This window comes from Neolamprologus multifasciatus, chromosome 10 (assembly GCF_963576455.1).
Source record: "Neolamprologus multifasciatus chromosome 10, fNeoMul1.2, whole genome shotgun sequence".
Classification (NCBI taxonomy): Eukaryota; Metazoa; Chordata; class Actinopteri; order Cichliformes; family Cichlidae; genus Neolamprologus; species Neolamprologus multifasciatus.
The window spans coordinates 19,464,017-19,484,131 of NC_140448.1; the positions used below are offsets into that span (position 1 = coordinate 19,464,017).

The window sequence follows — 20,115 nt, forward strand, 5'->3', positions numbered from 1 at the left end:
AAGTGCACATGCTGTACATCGTGCAAGCAGCCTTTCCAAATTAGCTGGAGACCACGCATTTTTTGACTCACACATTTCACACACTCACACCTGCTTTTTGCCCTGCACACCTCTTTCTCTAATTATTTATAACCACTCCTTTTTCACCTCTGCTACCTTGCCTTTATTACATCCTCTTACCTAGCACCAGTGACTGGACAAAACACCTACCCACTGCTTTTCTCATCATTTCTTTTGTCATGGTCAATTCATTCGCCTGGACGCTTTAGCTAAACCAACTTTACAAAACAAGTTTCCCCAAAGAGCCCGCTTCTCAGCTTAGCTGCCTACATTTCAGGACCTAGCTAAGGACAGTATTTACCCACACAAACACATTTAACTTACCGAAAAAAAAAAGCCACGGGGCTTCGGGTCCGTCTGTGGGGTAGTCCACTTTACTCAAGAACACCTCAGGCTGTTCCCAGATAGCAAGGAGACATTGAACAGATGTTGATTTTCCATCTGAACCATCAGAATCGTCATGCTTGAAATGTCAACACAAAACCAATGTTGAAACAACATTGAAATACTGATGAAACCTGACACTGACATTGAAATAACATTGATTCACTGTTGTTCTGTCATCGTTGATTGTTGATCTATTTATAGTTGACAAGGTGACAACAATCACGTTGAAAAACCATTGATTTATGGTTTCGCGGGAAATTAAAGCTGCTACCACTTGGACTATTCCATAGCCCCCCCTCTCACAGTGGTACATCCCTTCAGGTAACCATTGTCTTGTACAGTAGAGCGGGACATTAGATTTACTCTCAGCGGAATTGACCGGAGAAGGCATCAGTTCATGCACTGCACTGGCCTGCACCACGATTAATATAAGGTAAGAATGAATTACTTTTGTTCTATTCGTTATTTCCACGGTTGCATTTGAATAACAGTAAAAAACAAACAAACTTGTTAATGTAAAGTTTCGGACAAAATGTGGGAGCCCGAAATTGTGTCTACTTTCATCTTACAATCCGGCAACAAATAAATTGCACTGCGAACAAAGTCAACAAAGAAAACATTTTCGTTTCATACTTTTCCGTTATATTCCCTTACAAAGCTAGCTTTAACGCTTCGAGGGTTCCTTTGTTCTTGCCGTCGCCTCGGCGCTTGACCCAGACTTTCGCTCTGTAGTTGCTTTTTAGCATAGTACTACAAAAAATTGTAAATCTGTGATATATGATTGATAAACGTAAAGGTAACTGTATAAATGTGTTCAATGACTTTGTTACTTTTAATGATTGGAGAGCACCCGCTTCGATTCGCACTCAATTCAAACTTTACGTTGCACGCTCACCTAACTTTACGTTGCACGCTCACCTAACTTTACGTTGCACGCTCACCTACCTTGCGTTTGCACCTTTTGTCCACACGTAAACTGCGTTTTATTATTTATTTATTAGTTTTTCGCCTCTCACTGCTTAAGCCATTAATCTTTCTGGAATTGTTTTTTTAAACAGATGCGACCTCACAAAAGATATTAGCTATGCTGTCAGACCTGACGACAGCTGTTAACGAACTCCGTGAGGAGGTCAGAGCCATCCGCCATCCCTGCTGAAATGAATCGGTAGATGCTGGGGTACTGCCTCTGGATTTGCCCTTGCACAACATTGAGGAGCTAAACAATGCAGAGGCAGCTCTTCAATCATAAGAGGCAAATAAGGCAATGGTAAGTATATAAAGGTTATGTACACTTTGTAACTATAAAGTGTAATAGCTGTCAGATGTGATTTAAATACATAACAACGGCCTGTTGATTAAACACACAAGCACTTGCATACACATTTAAGACATGAGACACGCTAATTCCATCTCTTAAAATGTGTCTATAGGTGAGACGCTTTGCCTTGATTGGAGGGACCACACTGGAGGTGCGAGTCCGCCGTGTAATGGCTTATGCCATTACAAATGAGCTGGCCTCGGTACTCAACTGGGCAGGGAAAAAAACCAAGGACCAGACAAAGCAAAAAATGGCATTTAAAGATACAGCGCTCTGCAAATGCATATATGGTGGTAAGTTTTACAGTTTTTTTGCTATATTACTTTGTCTTTCTTAATAACAAGACTTTCATGTCCGGTTAATCTGGAGATGGAGTCTTTGGCTTGTTTAGTCCTCGGGTTGTAGTTGTACAGCCCGAGGACCCCATGTTTATTTTGTTTTAAAGGATACACAGCACACCATGCTAAGACTTATCACTTATCACAGCTCATAGCTCTTTGGGAATCAAATGCGGCAGTTTGCAGATTTACGCCTGGTGACTTTCATGTTTATCAGCCTAGGAGTTTACATACTTTCTCCCCGCTGAAGACAGTTAACAAGAGCTTATTCATGTGCTCTAATTCACTTTTTTTGTTTGTGTGTGTGTGTATTTTTTTCCTAGATGGCCTGACGCAGCAGTTAGGGGCACACTCTATGTCCGAGTTTGTCTTTGCACAAGCAGTGCAGAAATGGCTCCGATACACCCCAGATCGTATGGGTATGGGTGGTGCAGGACGCACATCATGCATCCCCATCCCAGAGTAAAAAATTACAAACTTCTGTGAAACATATAAATGTAAATAGGAAACTGTCTTTTAATAAAGTATTTAGCAAACGAAACATGCCTATTGACCTTTTTTTGTTTATTTTTTTTCTCTGTTACATCACATGCAATGCTTTCTTATTTTAGGATATTAATATTGACATGATACATTGTGAGACATTTGTTGTTGTTTTTTTTTATAAAGGGTGTCCAATTTGAGGAATAAGTACAATTATGTGTTTAGGTGGTTTAAGTATTGATGGAAACATGCAGTAGTTTAGTATTGGTTAAAATACTTATAAAGAAAGGTAGATTTCCAGTCATGATTTAACTGTTGTTTTAATAAAAAGCAACTGTGCAAAAGAGGTGGAAAATCAACACCATAGCTCAACAGTGTTTCAATATCAGAACCTGACATTGTTTCAATGTCAGGTTTCAACATTGATTCAACATCAAAACCTGACGTTGTTTCAACATTAAAAAAGGGTGCAAGAGTGACGTTAGGTCAACGTCACACTTCAACGTTGGTTCAATGACGTCGCCTGATATTGACTCCACGTTGTTTCAATGTTTCCTTGCTATCTGGGTTACTATGACACAGCTGGTCGTGATTTTGTAACGTAAATGCTGGACCTCCTCTCAGCGTCTGGCTCCTGCCCTTCCCGAACAGAGATAAGCAAGTTTCTCCGAGACTGCAGCTGCCAGTCAAAGCTGTCATGATGACGTTTCACCCCAATTTAACAGCTTTGTGTTACTAATTAGAATCAAACTTATAAGAAAGGAGACCCAATGAACATAAATCAGCCTGATGAGAACTACTGATAATGAAAGAAAGCATCTTTGGAAAATAAAATGATCTGAGGAGATTTTTTTTTCTAATTTTAGCCTGACCCCAGTCCCATCCGCTAATATAGAGGAGCGGTTTTTTTTTATGACCTATACTGCAGCCAAGACACTAGGCGGCGATAGAGATGTTTTGGCTTCATTTTTGGGGAGCATGTTTCCCACAGTATTGCTGCCCTCTGCTGTTGCAGTACCTCACAGTCAGACGCAACGGCTCAGTCACCTGATGCATTGTCTCCAAAATGTACATATAAATGAGACTTTTCAAAGAAACTGATTGTTACAGCTTTTGTAATACATTCTTCGACTGCTTTTGACCTTACAGACTACACCCATTATTATTTGCTTAACATTATTTGTGTGGCATTTCATTTTTATTCATTTTAATTTCAGCAGGTGGTATCACACCCACTTTTCAGTCGCTTTTCCAAAACAATGATCTTTATTTTGTTATTTTCCTTACACTTAATCAAAGTATTAGTAAGAACAGTCACAGCATTCAGAGTGGATGGTTCATTTTATTTGACATTCAGTTTTTGTAAAATAACCAAGGCAATGCCAGGCATAAAGTCCAAAAACCAACATGAAGCATTTTAACAGAAAAGAAATGGCACTGAGAGCCACATTAAACAGAGCAGGTCCTAAAGCTGTTTTTGGATAAACTCAATGGACAAAAACAATTCATCTTAAACAAGAATCTGCAGGGAGTGTCGGGGAGAGCAGCCCCACAAGTACAATTCATCTCTACACATCTGTCAGTCAGAGGCAACAGTATCGAAGAGCAGATTTAAGAACGCATTCGGCAAATACAGTAAAACGTCTTTACAGAGCTCTCACTCCGTGGCAGCTATAGATTCCATTTCTGTATTTGCTCACACTCGAAAAATTATGATTTTTTTACAAAGAATCGTGGAAACAGTGAAACATCTGGATATCAGATGCAAGGCTAACTTTGCTGTCACACTGGTCAAAAATAGTTTTCTCTCTCTGGGATTTTAGTCACATTCAGTAAAGATCATCAAATATGAAAGTCTAACAGCAGTACTAGTTAAGTAGACAAAATACATCCTGAAATTATGATTGTAGAGCAAGCCAATTAGGAGCAACTAAAAAAAAATAAAGATTAATAATAATAATAATAATAATAATAATAAAAATAAAAAAAGATATTCAGGTTAACTTATTGTACTTGTATGTATGTGTGACTTTACAATCTCAAAAGGCATTACGGCCCCTTAGAGGAGCTTAACTGTAAAATGAATCCTGCTCAGTGTGAGGAGCACCAGTGATGGCTAAGACATTTGTTGGCACATTACCACAGTCACTGATGCGTATTTTAAGTCAATTCAGAAAAAAATGTAGAAAGAAAAACACAAATCACAGGATGTAAATAATGCATTAAAGATTGCATTTTTTTTAAAGCTTCACTGTCTGCATGTACTTTATATTAATCAGATGAATATTGAGCACAACACTGTGCTTATTACGTGCTAATAATCTGATGTCAAACTGTGCCAGACAGTATGAAAAAATGAAGCCACAGTTCGTAGCCTGAAGAGAGAAACTGCAACTTCTCCAACGTGGAGTAATAACCGAGCAAATACTTGAGGAATCAACAGCTGACAAGCATCTCATAGTCATCATTTAATACTGAAATGCAAAATTCACATACAGCTGCCACTGACTGTTATCGCCCTCGTGGGGCGTCACGTCACATTTCATCTTACAGGTGATCTCAATGCAGGACGCAGTGGAAATGCGTCATGGCAAAAACCAAGTGTGTGTTTTAAACAGCTCAATTCATTATAACCTTTTCAAGTGCTGTATTTAAGTTTTTAAAAAAAAAATCAACGTTGAAGGAATGGTGTTGGTAATAAAATAAGTTGTGTACAGAAAAGTCCTTAGGTTCACCTTTCAGAAGAACATGTGCAAAATACATCAAACTCTACATTTCATCTCTTTAAAAAAATTAACACAAAAAGTCAAAACAGCGTTGGTCAGGTTTGATCCTACACTGATCGTGTATTCATTCTCAACCCTGCAGCCCACGCTTCCTAATGTCAAGAATATGGTCATTCATACTAATAAGACCTTTAATAATAGTGCTTGTAAGTAATACTGCTGAGCGCTAATTAATGCGTCTCCTGTCCGTCTGCACCATGCTGATCCCACTCCTAACAGTAGAGGGCACCAGAGTGATCACACCAGCTTAAAAGATGCATCATATAGACTGGAGAAGCAGCAACACTGACTGGTCTCAAAGATCAAAGGCTTGATTTCCCAGCAGCTTCTTATCCAAAAATTCACTTTGCTCTCAGGCACGTGAAGAAACAAAGAAAGGAAACTTTGGAGAAACCAAGCCCTCGTCTCATATATATATATATATATATATATATATATATATATATATATATATATATATATATATATATATATATATATATATATATATATATATATATATATATATATATATATATCTCAACACTCCTGTGGTTTAATATAGATTCCGTACAGAGCAACATTTATGTACATTACACACAAACAGATTGGGCCGTTTCCTCGTACACAGACATCAGAGGGTATTTGGTTGCCGACATCCACAGAACAGCTTTGGAGCATTGCTAGTAAAAAATGACATTAGTGCAAATATAACCCCAAAAGAAAAAAAAGGTAGAAAAAAAACATTGGTAGCAAGGTTATAGCACATTGGGGACAAACAAATTCTGTGGTCAGAGTGGCAGCAAGGTCTACATATAAGCGTGCATCAGGACTTGCCATCCTCAAGTTTTCAGTCTTTCACACTCATTTCAAAGCATATTTCTTCCTCGCCGTGCAAAAGAAAGAGTGTGTTTTTGTGAAAAAAAGAAGAAGAAAAAAGAAGCTATGGCTCAATTTGCTGGTATCAACAATTTATGGAGTAAACTGACTGACGAGCAGGAAAACCCTAATGTCTTAGAAAATACAGGGTCTCTAATGTAACTGGATGAAAGGAGCTGATTGGCTCCTGCCATCAGCGATCAACAATGTGAATGATTGGTTGATCTGTTAGTGAGCTAAGCTTAAAACGGTAAGCGCGAGTGAGAACCATAAAATAGAGCTAATGAGGGCAAAATCCAAACTCCTTATCAACTCTGTGGACTAATTTATACCTCGTCTCTCCATCTTCCCCTTAGTCCATTTGCAGCGTGTGGTATCCAATAAAGCAGTAATGTAAAAATGACCTTAAAAATAAAGTTGCTTTAACAGTAATACAAAAGTTTGGCGATGAGGAATAGAACTGTTTTTTTGCTGGGACCAGCCAAACAAGTCTGAATCAGATATTGAAGTAGTATAAAAGCAAAAGCTTGACACATGTAATATATTCAATGTGAACCAAGAGTTCACACTGCACCCCTCAGCTAGACCATACCATGTGTCCTCTGCTTAGCACCAGGCTTTAGGTCATGCGGTGACCTCAATAAACAACATTCAGTCTGCTAACGCTCAGTATTCACCAAATCACAACACTACTGACACCCAGCAGTGAAGAAAAAAAAAAATGTGGAGAATTTCTAGACGTTATGAAATGTTAAGACTTTGTCACGGTATAAAATGCAACCATCAGTAATCGATAGTCTGATCAATTTTTCGATAAATCGTGGCACCCAAACACTATGAAATGTACAGCAGTGAAAGTTCAAGCTGTACAAACAAAGGCAGGAGCAACCATCGCCCTAAATGTCGGGCATCAAAAGGTAAGGGGTAAAAGCATGATTGTAGGGGGAAAAAAAGAAAAAGGCCGTGATGGAAATCAGATTTTCACATTTTCTGGACATGGTGTAAAACTCCCAATTCATTCTGAGATGAGATTACTGCATCCTGGGTTTTGTATTAAATTTGAATCCCTGTGAAAGAACATGTGGAAAACAACTGCACCTGTGATGATATCACTGCTGGCATGGGTTACACCTATCATGGGAAACCTTTCACTGCTCCAAGTACTAACATTTTATAAAGCTGCAATCATTGTCTTCTCCTTTTTTTTAAATACAGAGTGATGAATTTCTGCTTAGAGATTGTTTTAGATCTTTTGAAACATAATATGGATATGAAGGAGTTGGACATGATGGGAGAGCCAACAGCAAACAGTTGGACAAGTACAATAGGGGATTATTTAGATTGTGTGATTATATATGCATGCATGCATGTATGTTGTGTGTGTGTTAAAATGGAGCTCAGGGGTTGAATGGAGGAGGGGGTGGAGGACGAGGAGGAGGTTCCACTGAAAGGGGAGTTGGTGGGCTAGATTGTGATGATGGACCAGTAGAGTTTTCCTGGCTGTCCACAAGGGAGACTGATTTTAGCTGAGGGAGGGATTCGGGTTCAGCAGGGTTCGCCTCTGCTTGGGTCAATACCTGTGACGTTGGTTGGTGAAAGGTGGAGACAGAATGGCAGAGAGATGCAGGAGCGTCAGCTGTGTCTGATGTGCAAGAGGTAGAGAAAGAAGATGCAGAAGGGTGATCTGCAGGGGACTGATGCGGCACAGAATCAGTTGCAAGAGGAGAAGAAGAACAAGAGGAAGATGATAATGGAGGTTTGACGATGTGAGCAGACTGCATGCCAGTGGGGGAGGTGGAAGAGGAGGCTTCCCCAGCTGATGTGGTAGTTTCATTATCTCCCTCCTGCTCTACTGACGCTTCCTCTTTCCTATCATTCGGTAGAGTGCTGTGGTCCTCCTCCTGCTTGTTGCCTGGGGCTTCTTCCTGTCCTGCAGGGTTCTGATTGGCTGCAGGTGTATCTTGGGTAGCTCCGCCATTAGTTGGTGATTGGCTCTTGAGTTGTGAATGACAGAGAGGGCACGTTTCCTGGACATACAGCCATTTCTTCAGACAGCCAGCGTGGAAGAAATGACTGCACGGAGTGATCACAGCACTGGTCATGTCCTGGAACAAATCAAATTTCACATTAGCCTACCTTTTAAAGCCCCAGATTAACTCTCTCATGCATCCTCTTTATATAAACATAAAACAGTTCATACCTGGAAGCAGATAGCACAGATGTCATTATACTGCTGCAGCTGTGTATTGCTAGCTGTGGGGAGGCTTTTTATCTTGTTTACAGCATCTCTCCTGAGCAGGAAGCTCTGCCAGCCCAGCTGGGCTCTGAGCCAGACATTATAGTACGAGTGGACCAAGATGATGGTGCTTCCCATCACACTCCACTCGCCAAATACAGTCTCTGATACACCATAGCACACCACGCACACCGCAACCTGGCGAGGGAACAAATCACTGACAGTAAGGCAGAGACCGTGCTGATGCATTAGATGACAGTGTCTGTTTACAGTCAGAAGGCAGAACTTAGCAAAGAGTTGGTGTATGTGTGTGTGACATACCAGAAACTCCAGCAATCTGTAGGTCCCATTTACACAATATATGACTTCATCCATGTTCTCCACTGGAGCTTTACGAAACTCCTCCACCATGAAGAGAACATAGATCAACAGAGTGCCAAGGACCTGGCGGTACAGTGTTTCAGAGTTATTATGGAATTAAAAAACAAGCAAATATAAATGTTTAATTAGTATTAGGCTCAACTGTTTGGGTAGAGCAAGTTTAAACTATTTAATTAAATGTTTTTGCACACTGCGATGCGGTTGTGTGTTACCTGGAGAGAGGTAAGGATTGAGGAGGAGATGATGATGAGAAGCCAGAAGTCCATGTGGAAGAACTGGCAGATCATATAAGCCATGTACGCTGGAAAGATCAGCAGGAAGAGACAGAGAGAAACTGCACGGAAGTGCTTCCACAAACTCCTACGGGACAGGCAGCAAAACGGGCATATGAGAAAGCAGTCAGGTTGATAGCAGGCTTTGCATACACACATTGAGTCAGATTACATTTATTGATGTCAAAAAGACTAACTGCCTGTTTAGGTAGGAATGAAGAAAGAAGGACTGTACACTGTAGTGTTACTTAATTTATGATGTTAGCATGAGTTGTACTGATGACCATAGGTAATGAATACTGTGATAATTAACTAACTGCCCATAGTTATTAATAGTTGTTTATGATCAGTACAAAATAAAACAAACAGTGGGACACAGAGTTTTCTTAAAAATAAACACATAAAAAAAGTCTTTGGTATATTCTCTTACTTGTCTCTAGATGCTCCCAGGGCTAGGACTATAGGATCTGCTATCTCCAGCATGGACTGCAGGATGGAAGCAACAACAATAAAGAGGATGATAGAGAGGAGGAAGGCTCTGTGGATGACCTGCAGCTCAATGAGGCCAGTTTGGACCGCAAGGATTAGCAAGGTGATACCTTCAGTCATCCCCCTGCACAGAGAGGAAACAAATTAGAGTTAACACACCACACAATTATATTCCTTGGCTTTGCACTCAAGTTGGAGATCATATACACGTTTATCCAGACTTGACTTTTGGGTATACAATGTCAATTATTTTATCCTATTGGACAGTTGTGTGAAATGCAGACATCCTTAAAGAATAGTTCCAGATATCTGTGTTTCCACACGAATGGGATAAACAGTCAGAAAACATATTGCCTCCGGTCATGATGGTTACTGGGACAGAGAGGCTAAAACAGACTAAACTAATTAAAAGAAACATACCAGAAGACATGAAGAAAATAAAAACCTTGCTGACCTGTGCATGGTGTTGTCATTCATGAAGGCTCTGTAGCCCTGCAGGTAGAACTTGCACAGTGTGAGAACGCCCAGCGCAATGAAAGAAACTGTGAAAACCAGACCCAGCAGAGAGTACGGTGTACTACAGCATTCTGCGATACTGGAGAAAGGAGGAGCAAATTACTTAGAGAACATGACAAAAAACAACAACAACAACTTTCTAAACAATTTTAAATATTTAGATCACGTCCTTAAAGTTCTGATGAGTATCTCAGTCGTCTGCTTTAACTTAATTCTGTCCACCAGTGCAAAACATGGGTTATTTAGCACTGTGACAAATGGATCTAACACATCTTTTAGAATTTCCTCTTGACACATTTCTGCAAAATTATCTCAAAATCTAAAAACTTGCTTTACTCAAATTCTGCAGACTGACTTGCTTTGCAATCTAATGTCTCTGTAATTTATATGATGCTATACATTTATATAATTAGATTTTCTAAATAAAATCTAGTACATCGAAACTAGATTTATGTTTTGTACACACTACCTGCCCCTCAGTCAAAGGAGCTTGCAAAGAAAAGCGTCTGGATGGTTACTGGACGCTTTTCAGACGCTTTTCTTTGCAAGCTCCTTTGACTACGATGACCTGGATGACTGAGAACCTTCACAGACATACCTGCCCTTCAATGATACAAGGCACTAAATAGATGAACACCTTCTAAAGGGTCAGTGACGTAAAATGTAAAGTGTCTTGAAGCCTGATTTATGGTCTTACCTTGTAAGAAAAAGGAAAAGCAGCCTCTCTCTGGAGGTAGGCTGGTCTCTTGTGCTGAAGTAGGAGTATATCTGCAGAGCAAACAGCACGAGCCAAAAACACATGAAGAGAACTGGAAGGACCAGCTGGTTCCACAGGGACATTCCCAAAGCAAGAAGCCCGTACACTTCTACCACCTGCAGGACAGAAAAAGACCGAAATAAAGAATACCTTTGATACCATCTACAGGAAAATATCTCAGAACTGAAATCCTGTCACAGAAACTGAAAAGCTTGCAACATCAGCCCACAATAAATACCTGAGCCAGCTCTCTGTAGGCAGTCTTGGCCAGGTTATATGGTACCAGCAAGTTAGACGCCAGGAAGTAAATGACCTCCAGGCCTGTGAAGATCATTGAGAACTTATTGATGAAGACGATGGTCTCGAGTGGGACCAGACACAGTCTAGCCACTAGAGGGAGGAGGTGAGCAGAGAACAGCCAAATCCTCTTGGTTTGCATCACACAGGAACAAAGTGTACAAACCACCAGCTGACCTGAAAGAAGACACACATATATAAAACAAAGTTGAATAAATGACTAAAGACACTATTATCACTCTGATTTTAAAACGGTTTTTGTGATGTGGTACTTATCATTTTCGTGTAACTGACAATTAAAAGAAAATTTATCAGAATAATTATAGCTCTCCTAGAGTGGTGAAAATGTGTCAAACACCAAAAAGCAACAAACATTTAAAAGAGAAGAGAAGATGCTTTAATCTCACATTGCTCCTTACAGTAGCATATTTTTGTCACTGTACTCATCTTATTTTTGCTTTCTCAGGCTTTCACTACGCAGTAAAAGCAGCACTCTGCGGTCTATTTATAGGACAGGAGACTCCATCTATACTCTCTAGTAAGTTGAAACTAGGTCCTAAAAACACAGACTCTACAGCATTTTCTATTTAGAAAATAATCATTTTTACATAATTAAGCATAGCAGCAACAGACATAATGAAAAACTACAAGAGGCTGTTCTTTTTGTTTTCCCACCCAGAGGAAGACTGAAGCACATACGTATGTGAGCACTTCTTAATTCTGGAATTGGTACAAATTTGGTCACTTCATAATCCCATTAATGTGGATGCCGTGGCATTAGGTATTCATATAATTAATGAAAGTGCTCACATGGACATGAGAGCAATGCTAAATATGTACATATGTGCAGCCAAGTATTTTATTTCCACTTTTTCTGTTAAAAAGACAAAAACAAGGTGTGCTCATTCCTGTTACACAAAAATGTCTTAAGGAAAAGACTCAAGTGTCTGCTTTTCTTTTGCCAGTACCTGTATGCATCTTCTTAGCAACTTTGCACAGTCGACTATAGTCCATGAATGTTTACTGACCCAGGTTACACAAATTCAATGAAAATCTCAACTTACTGCCCCATGCAGGGTCTAAAAACACAATCCCGAAATGAAGACTGTTTTCTTTTAGATGAAATTCACACAGACCCATGGCAAAAGATGCATCCTACTCGTCATATGCTCTGAATACTATGCCCATTCAGTTTAGCCATTTGGTTAGAGCATATGAATTCTGAGCTTTAGTCTTGCTGGTTGTACTGCAGTGCTACGAGGTGCCAATCTATAGAATTAATGTTCCTATACTTTGTACAGCAGTATGTGCAGCCATTAAAAAGAAGGAACAAGTCAAATTTAAATAAATAAATCTCTTTCTGCTGTCCAAGTGGGTCTAGGGGTCTGTATCTATTAGTGGTGCAACGGATCACGGTTGATCCGTAATCTGAACCGATCCCATTCCACAGTTCGGCACGCACGTGATCCAAAGATTCGAAAAAGAAGAAAAAAATAAGTATGTGTATGGTACGCATGGTGGGTCTGTCAAGCGATAGTTATGTCCAGCGCTAGCGGTCCACGTGGAGGAGCAGAGGAGTTTGTGGTATTTAAACAGTCCTTTGCTGCCCAGTCCGAAAAGCTATTACAAAAGCTATTGGGGTATTTAGCTGCAGATGGGAGGCCGTATTCCGTTGTGCAAAATAAGGGGTTTAAACTATGATGAACGTGCTTGAGCCATGCTATGATATCCCGTTCGCGTCCCCTTTAGTGGCAAGATCATTCCAAGCATGTATGAGCAGGAAAAGATTTAAGTTATGGCTGAACTGTCCCAGGCATCTTCTGTTGCCCTAACTACTACAAATGGGTGGACCTCCAGGGCAACGGAAAGCTACGTGACCGTGACAGCTCATTATATCACAGCAGAGTGCGATATAATGAGGGGTATGTATTATTGTAGGGTCTAACTTACAATATAAAGCACCTTGAGGCGACTGTTGTACGCTTTATAAATAAAATTGAATTGAATTGAATTGAGTGGTAGATACAAAGACTGTACTGCCCTATATTGTACCATAAATTTTTTTTTTTTTTTAATAATTGCGTGGGATGAGTCTTGAGTTGAATGTTTTCAACAGGCAAAAAAATACTTCAATAAGTAAATAAGTAAATGTTACATTTTTGCTGATCCAAAAATTGATCCGATCCATGACTTAAAGCCATGAGATTTTTGATCCGTTGCACCACTAGTATCTATGTGCAATACATTGGTACCTCATCATTCACATTCTTCAATAATATGAATGTTGAACAATTATACCTATGAGTGCAGTGGTGAATCTGTTCATGGAGAGAGGTTCCAGGTAGACAGGGCCTTCATAACCAGAATCCAGTTCACTGCGAACATAATCCCTGACAGAGAAAAACTAAAACAATCAATACAGAGGAAATTCTCACAATGTCCAGTCCTTCACATGAATTAACAAGAGGAAAACTGTCATACATACACACATCAGTATTTAAAAGAGGAGTTGTGGCATCTTGTTAGCTATTCTGGTAGATTTGAGTTTCCGTGAATGTTTACCTTGACACTTGGTGACCAGCAAACAGCAGCAGGGCCGTAAGAACATACAGGTAAAGTTTAACCAGGTGCTGACGAGGCAGAGTCAGAAGCACCAAGCTCAAGATGTAACCTGTGAAGTATCCATAAATATAAAAGAAATACAAGAAAGTCATGCATTCTGAAAGGCATCCGTCTTCCTGTTTGCAGACCAGAGTGCATTTTAAAACACATAAATAAAGCGTATGACAGATGTTTATGACATAGTTGGGGGGGGGGGAAGTTATTTTTGACAAACTGCAGAAAGCCTTACCATACAATAGCCTACTACCTAAAACCGTGTCTAAAAGCACTTCAGTGCAAAGCCAAATTTATTTTTACTGCCCTGTTCTCCCTTCTTTCTTTCCACCCACAGTTCTCATCAGCACATACCAAGCCTATTGGCTCATTAACCAACTGCAGCCAAGTTTGAGAGCTCACACAGCCAAAACACAAAGAAAACTCAACAATTGCTTTATTTCAGCTAGGTTAAATTACAAAATAGAACGAGGCCTAGCTATTTCATTTATGTTACTTTCAGTGTTTCTGTGTCACTGTAAATGTATCTGGCTAACCACTTGTGCTGCAAAGACATTTTGTAATTCAAAACTGAATTAAGAACTTTGTGTTTGAGTACTGGTTTTCTGAGTTTCTGAGCTATACCTTTGTATAGCGCTTTACTAGTCCCTAAGGACCCCAAAGCACTTTACACGTTCAGTCATCCACCCATTCACACACTGGTGATGGCAAGCTACATTGTAGCCACAGCCGCCCTGGGGCGCACTGACAGAGGCAAGGCTGTTGGCCACTGGCGCCACCGGGCCCTCTGACCACCACCAGTAGGCAACGGGTGAAGTGTCTTGCCCAAGGACACAATGACAGAGACCGTCCAAGCCGGGGCTCGAACCGGCAACCTTCCGATTACAAGGCAAACTCCCAATTCTTGAGCCACGATTGCCACACTGTCAAATAATCCCTCTCAATCACTACAGAGCTGAGCCTTGTGGCTTACTGACTAACACCACACGTGAGTTTCTGAATGGAAAAAGAAATCACGCACTTTCAACCAACAGAGGTAAAACAGTAATGCATGGCATATAACACTGTTTCAGTGCAGGTCATGATAACCTGACTACAGGGAAGTACACATGATGTTTTCAAATGAGGAACTCTTTAATGTGGTACAGACAGTGCAAAGCATTTAAACAAAGTGTCTCAGTTACACCAAACATTTTCTTAAGTTTTAATACAGGAAAGGTGGCACTGACCTACGTAGTGCAGGTAGAGGGCCAGGTACTTGTACTGAAAAAGGGGGTTATTGGAAAGGCTGGAGCGCTGGATCTTCTGGAAGAAGGAGCTGACATCCCAGCGGTACAGGACATCCAACAGCATGATGCTGGGAACACGCAGACCCACATTGAGCACAGCCTCTACGCGGTCCTTCACTGCCATGGTTTCAGTTTAAGCTCTGATCCGAAGGCAGAACTGACCACTAAGACGTGATGTTAATAGTGGGTGGTCTGTAGCAAAAGAGAGAAAATGCAAATAAAAAAAGGAAGATGGAGTCTTAATATGAAGTAGTTATAGGAGGTGAGAGTAGGAAAACAGAAGGAGAGATGAAAGCCAAAACAAAGGCAACAAAATATAAATTCAGTTATTATAAAGGTCAAAGGAAAAGCTGTGAGCTACAGAGGAAGAAAAGACAGAAGAAAAGACGAAAGACTCAAGGGGTCAATCACAAAACTGTCTCATTCATTTGTGGTCTAAACGTAAAGGTAAAACTCAACAATTGTTACATTATTACCACAAATTTTTATAATAAGTTACTAACATGACCGTAAATCATTTTAAAGTTTCTAAAGGCTAGCATACTGACAGTGTTTTGTTTTTTTCCTGATGCAAACAGGACTTTCAAGGAGACTATTGACTAAAGTACAATGGGTCCAGAGGCAAAGAATTGCAGTTACCTTACTTAAAGGAAGTTTTTGGCTATTTTATAAACAAATACAACAGAAACTAGAAAGTCTACTTTGCTATCTTGGTATTTTGCTTTGGTAGAATCCCAAAACATCTTTGGTGGGCATATTTTATTTTTTTCTAAATGAAGGAAACCCCTTTGCCACAACAGCATAACAGAATAACTAAGGTAACTGATTCACTAGTCAGAACAGAATATAAGAATTGGCACCATCCACAACACACAAACCTATGCCAAATATGGTTACCCACTACTTCCAGTAATTATCACTTTACCCTGAAACCTACATACAGCCCCTCATTTTCTAAATCAAAGTACTGCAGAACCACACTGGTTAGTGTCATGTCTTACTTTTTACCTTGCTCGTTTACAACTTCCTGTCACAGAGATCAAGATGGTTGCTGCCATATGCCACATCTTTCGGTTAGTGGTTGTGGTGTCATAACAGCTCAGGAACAACAGTTAACTGTTGATTTATATCAATAAATTGCAGATTATTAGTTTAATTCACTACTTCTTTTGCCCATGCCTAAATATGTACTTATTTATTCAAGCACAGCACTAACATTAAGTGGCATACAGCTGGGAAACATTGAGCATTTTCTCACCATTTTAACTAAAGCCAATCAAGTGATGCTGTGTACATAAGAACTCCAATGTACTCTTCTGTAGGAGTTGGTGTTGAAACCCAGATAATTTTGACATGATTTTAAGAAGGCTGTTGCAATAATAACCAACAAGAAATTCTCAAAATGCTGCTAACAGTATTTTTATAGGTCCAGGCAGAAAGCACTACTGTCAGCCACAATTCACTTTGTTTACCGTCATCCACCCATACAGGAATGCCGGAAACTTGATCCTGGGAACAACAGCTAGTCTTGAATAGGTTATTATTACCAAGATTCCAAAGAAACATTGCACGGTTGACCCAGCTAAAAACAGCTTCATCTACAACTGTAATTTGCATAGTCAAATCGGTGGGTCAATAATCAACCTAGACATGTAAATCTGTCCAGGTCTTTCTATTTGCTACCACACAATCACCAACAGCACAGAATCCACCATGGGAAACTGTGAAAGTACAGCATATGGTAACACATTCAGATGTTTTAATGCAGGTGCAACTCAAAAGGTCAAGTCTGACAAATGGCATAAGAGGCATACTTGCAAAATCTGCAGTTCACATTTTAAAAAAGCACACATACTGTTCTGTTGCGCTGACAGAATGGTTACACTTCTTCTCTCTTTGCCAAAATAATTTCCTGGTTTACTTACACCTTTATTAACACTATCTGGGGGTGAGCAATGCGGTGGCGGATATAAACACATACAAAATACAATTTCTACAAGTCAAAATAGTTTACAAAACATGAAATATATAAAGAAAGAATATGTTGACTTATTATATCAACACAGATCCTGATGGAAAATCTAATGGATGGGATTAAAGAAAGAAAAAAAAAACATTTTAACTCGCATCTATGGTTCTATACATACACTAGCCAATATCAGTGTTATCCTGGCTTAAAATGGGCTTTTGGTGGACAACTAGTCATATAAGCATGATCGGTTAGCATACAGTCAGTTACCCTATCTCTGGATTTTCCTACTTATTTGATAAACAAAATGTTTTATATGCTTGAGTAAATGGCACCTGCATTAACAGAACAGATTAAAATTAGTTTGACTGCATTTTCTGATGATTTGGTGGGTGCTAAAGGTTGTTCAATGTAGGAAAATTCTTGAATATGTACAGGTTTTCAACCATTTCAACGACTGACCTCAAAGTTATAAAATGCTATTAAAAAAATGGCATAAAACATCTCTTACACAAATGTTGAAGTTAGTAAAACATAAAAAGATTTGTTTAAAGATTGCATTTCAGTTTTGTTTCCTTCCACCTACTAAATCCCATCACTGCCACTACTGCATGATGCAAAGCAAACACACCAAATGTAATCAATGCAACTTAATATATTATTTCTAACGTATTAACCTCAAAGTGATGAAACCTCTCACAGTGATCATGGATTACTCCAAGGCAATCTGAGCATGTTTGGAAAACTCGAGGCTCTCCAACAAATCAGCAATTGTTAACCAGGCTCTCACCCAGAAGCGCTGGAGCTTAAGGAAATTCAAAGCCTCACAAAAATGAATTCCACAGAGCAACATGTTGCCCTCTTTTTTCCTGCCCTTTTCCAAACAACATAGCTCCTGCACACAAAAATTAGCTGCTTACAACCCCTTCGTTTAAGTGCCCTTTAATACCTGCGTGAAGTTTTAGAGGAACATTTCACCGTGAGTGCTAGTTTTTAAAAAAGAAACGTCACGAATCTACAAAGTTTCAATCCACTCCATTTAAACAAAGCTCTTACATTTCTTTTCCTTCTTGAGTTGCCAACAGCAGTGTTTCCATCTCTTATCCCAGCATCCCGTAGCAGGATCCCGTTAACTTACATAACTTTAAATTTACCACGACTATCACTGCCCAGACAGACATCACTTTGCAGAATCTGAACTTATATAACAAGGCCGTCTACCAATTATTTTTTATCCGTTATAATCCTTTGACAGCTGTAGGGTATATTGTGGTGTATTTGGTCTAATGGCTGCATACCATTTACTAGTTTAACTGAAGCACCGGCAATGAAAACGTTATGGATGAGTGAATGCTGCAACGACTGTGCTACGCCATGAACTCTAGTAACCCCTCTGTCTCGACGGAAAAAAAATTCTCGCAATTACGCCGCAAATACGGCAATATTTTGCTTGCTATACTGGTCTGTATCGTCCACGAATACTTATAACAGACATGCCAATGCATGCCTACGGTTTCCACGCAGTTTGGTGGATGTAAAAGTGATAGAAATAGCGAGCTATGACAGCGTACGTGCGCTGTGTGATGAGCTGCATCAAGCTAACGCTTTCAGCTAGCATCACTGTCACCGAGCCGAGGAACTACTAACAACAACAACCTAGCTTATGTTTAACACAGCAGGAAATAAAACACTCCGAACGAATCAGCTTGCTTTTGACCTTACAAATTAAGGCGCTAGCCTTCGCACATATTCACATAAAATGTTCTAGCTTATAACGCTTGAGGATTACCATAACCTGCTCCCCTAAGCAAGTAAGCCCAAATGTAGCAGACTGGGACACTCGGCTAGCAACCAGTTATGGCACGTAGACAAATTTCTTTAAAAAAATAAGAACTTACGTTTGAAGGACGATGTTCGCACAATGTACAACTGTTTCTGGATGCCTTACGGGTCGGATATCGACCATTTTAACTCGCCACCGCCCGAGTTAACGGTCCTCCCGGAGTGAGCACTTCACGCTGAAACGACGCGGCCCATCCGCTCATCTTATCTAGCGGCCATTATCCAAGTTACCAAGCAAGATGTACCGAGCATGCGCAATGTTACTGTCCCGTACAGAAAGAACAGGTTATATTTTTTTAACCTGACAAAGCTTTTTATTCACAACATATTGTCAAAGACTGTTATAAAGTGGAATTAGGATGTGTGATTTTTTTGTCACTCAATTAATGGTAAAAAATAAATTTGGGAGGAGAATGAAACATTACAGAAATAAGTCATCATAGTATATTAACAAACGCCTAAAATATTTCATCATCATCATCGTTTATTTATATAGCACTTTAAAAACACACAAGGCTGATCAAAGTGCTGAACAATAGAAACATAATAGATACCATAAGAGTAATAAATACAATAAAATAATAAACATAGCGAAAACAATAAAATATAAGTAAATACAAGTCAGTCAACCACTGAGTCAAAAGCCAGTGAATAAAAATGCGTTTTCAATCTGTATTTAAAAACCAGCACTGATGTCGATTGCCTAATGTGAAGAGGGAGTTTATTTATTTATTTATTTATTTATATTTAGCTAGGGACAAAACCTGAAAGTAAAATTAATGGAGAGGCCTAATGCATAGCCTAAGGTGGTGGCCAGTCACTTTGCTTACTTTAATTGTGTTTGATTTTACAAGTTTTATGGAATTGTTAGGTTTATATGAATGAGATATTCTCCCGGCAGTGCGGATAAGCATAAATTCCCCTTTCGCCAGGCAAGTAGAACAAAGGTGTGTTTTGGTCGTCAAAAAGACTGTTGTTTTTGGGAGGGGTTAGCAAACATCCCTATTAAGCATTTATATATTGGTTTAAGAAGTACATACTTCTCAAACCAATACTATTAGTATCCTTATCCTTGCGTGGACATAGACTATTTTCACTTTCATTTATTTATATTGTACATAGTATGTTTTAAAACTTACTTCTAATTTAATATGACACTTTGATTGCCTTTGTTTTAATTATATTTACACCTTATTTCTCTAGTTCATATAAATATTTTAA

At 39.4% G+C, this 20,115-nt stretch overlaps 1 protein-coding gene and 1 long non-coding RNA gene across 4 annotated transcripts; one reads left to right on the forward strand and one right to left on the reverse strand.

Annotated features, from left to right (window-relative positions):
* Positions 1-437: 437 nt before the first annotated feature.
* LOC146510137 (uncharacterized) lies at positions 438-2,862 on the forward strand. Of its 2 annotated transcripts, XR_014876502.1 has the most exons (4): positions 438-880; positions 1,506-1,714; positions 1,878-2,058; positions 2,427-2,745. It is a non-coding gene; the product is annotated as an uncharacterized LOC146510137 (long non-coding RNA). The 2 variants fall into 2 exon arrangements; XR_014876501.1 differs by lacking the exon at positions 438-880 and having other exon boundaries at positions 887-1,714; positions 2,427-2,862.
* A 1,046-nt stretch (positions 2,863-3,908) lies between these two features.
* On the reverse strand, positions 3,909-19,142 carry LOC146510138 (RING finger protein 145-like). 2 transcript variants are annotated; one of them, XM_085175165.1, is made up of 12 exons: positions 18,951-19,141; positions 15,024-15,275; positions 13,741-13,849; positions 13,477-13,568; positions 11,120-11,355; positions 10,822-10,997; positions 10,063-10,203; positions 9,550-9,732; positions 9,060-9,207; positions 8,788-8,910; positions 8,431-8,664; positions 3,909-8,335 (listed from the first exon to the last, which is right to left on the reverse strand). In XM_085175165.1, exons 2-12 carry the CDS (start codon positions 15,205-15,207, stop codon positions 7,628-7,630), a joined length of 2,334 nt encoding a protein of 777 aa, XP_085031291.1. In that variant the 5' UTR covers positions 15,208-15,275; positions 18,951-19,141; the 3' UTR covers positions 3,909-7,627. The 2 variants fall into 2 exon arrangements, with proteins under 2 accessions (XP_085031291.1, XP_085031290.1); XM_085175164.1 differs by having other exon boundaries at positions 8,431-8,910; positions 18,951-19,142.
* Positions 19,143-20,115: the final 973 nt, after the last annotated feature.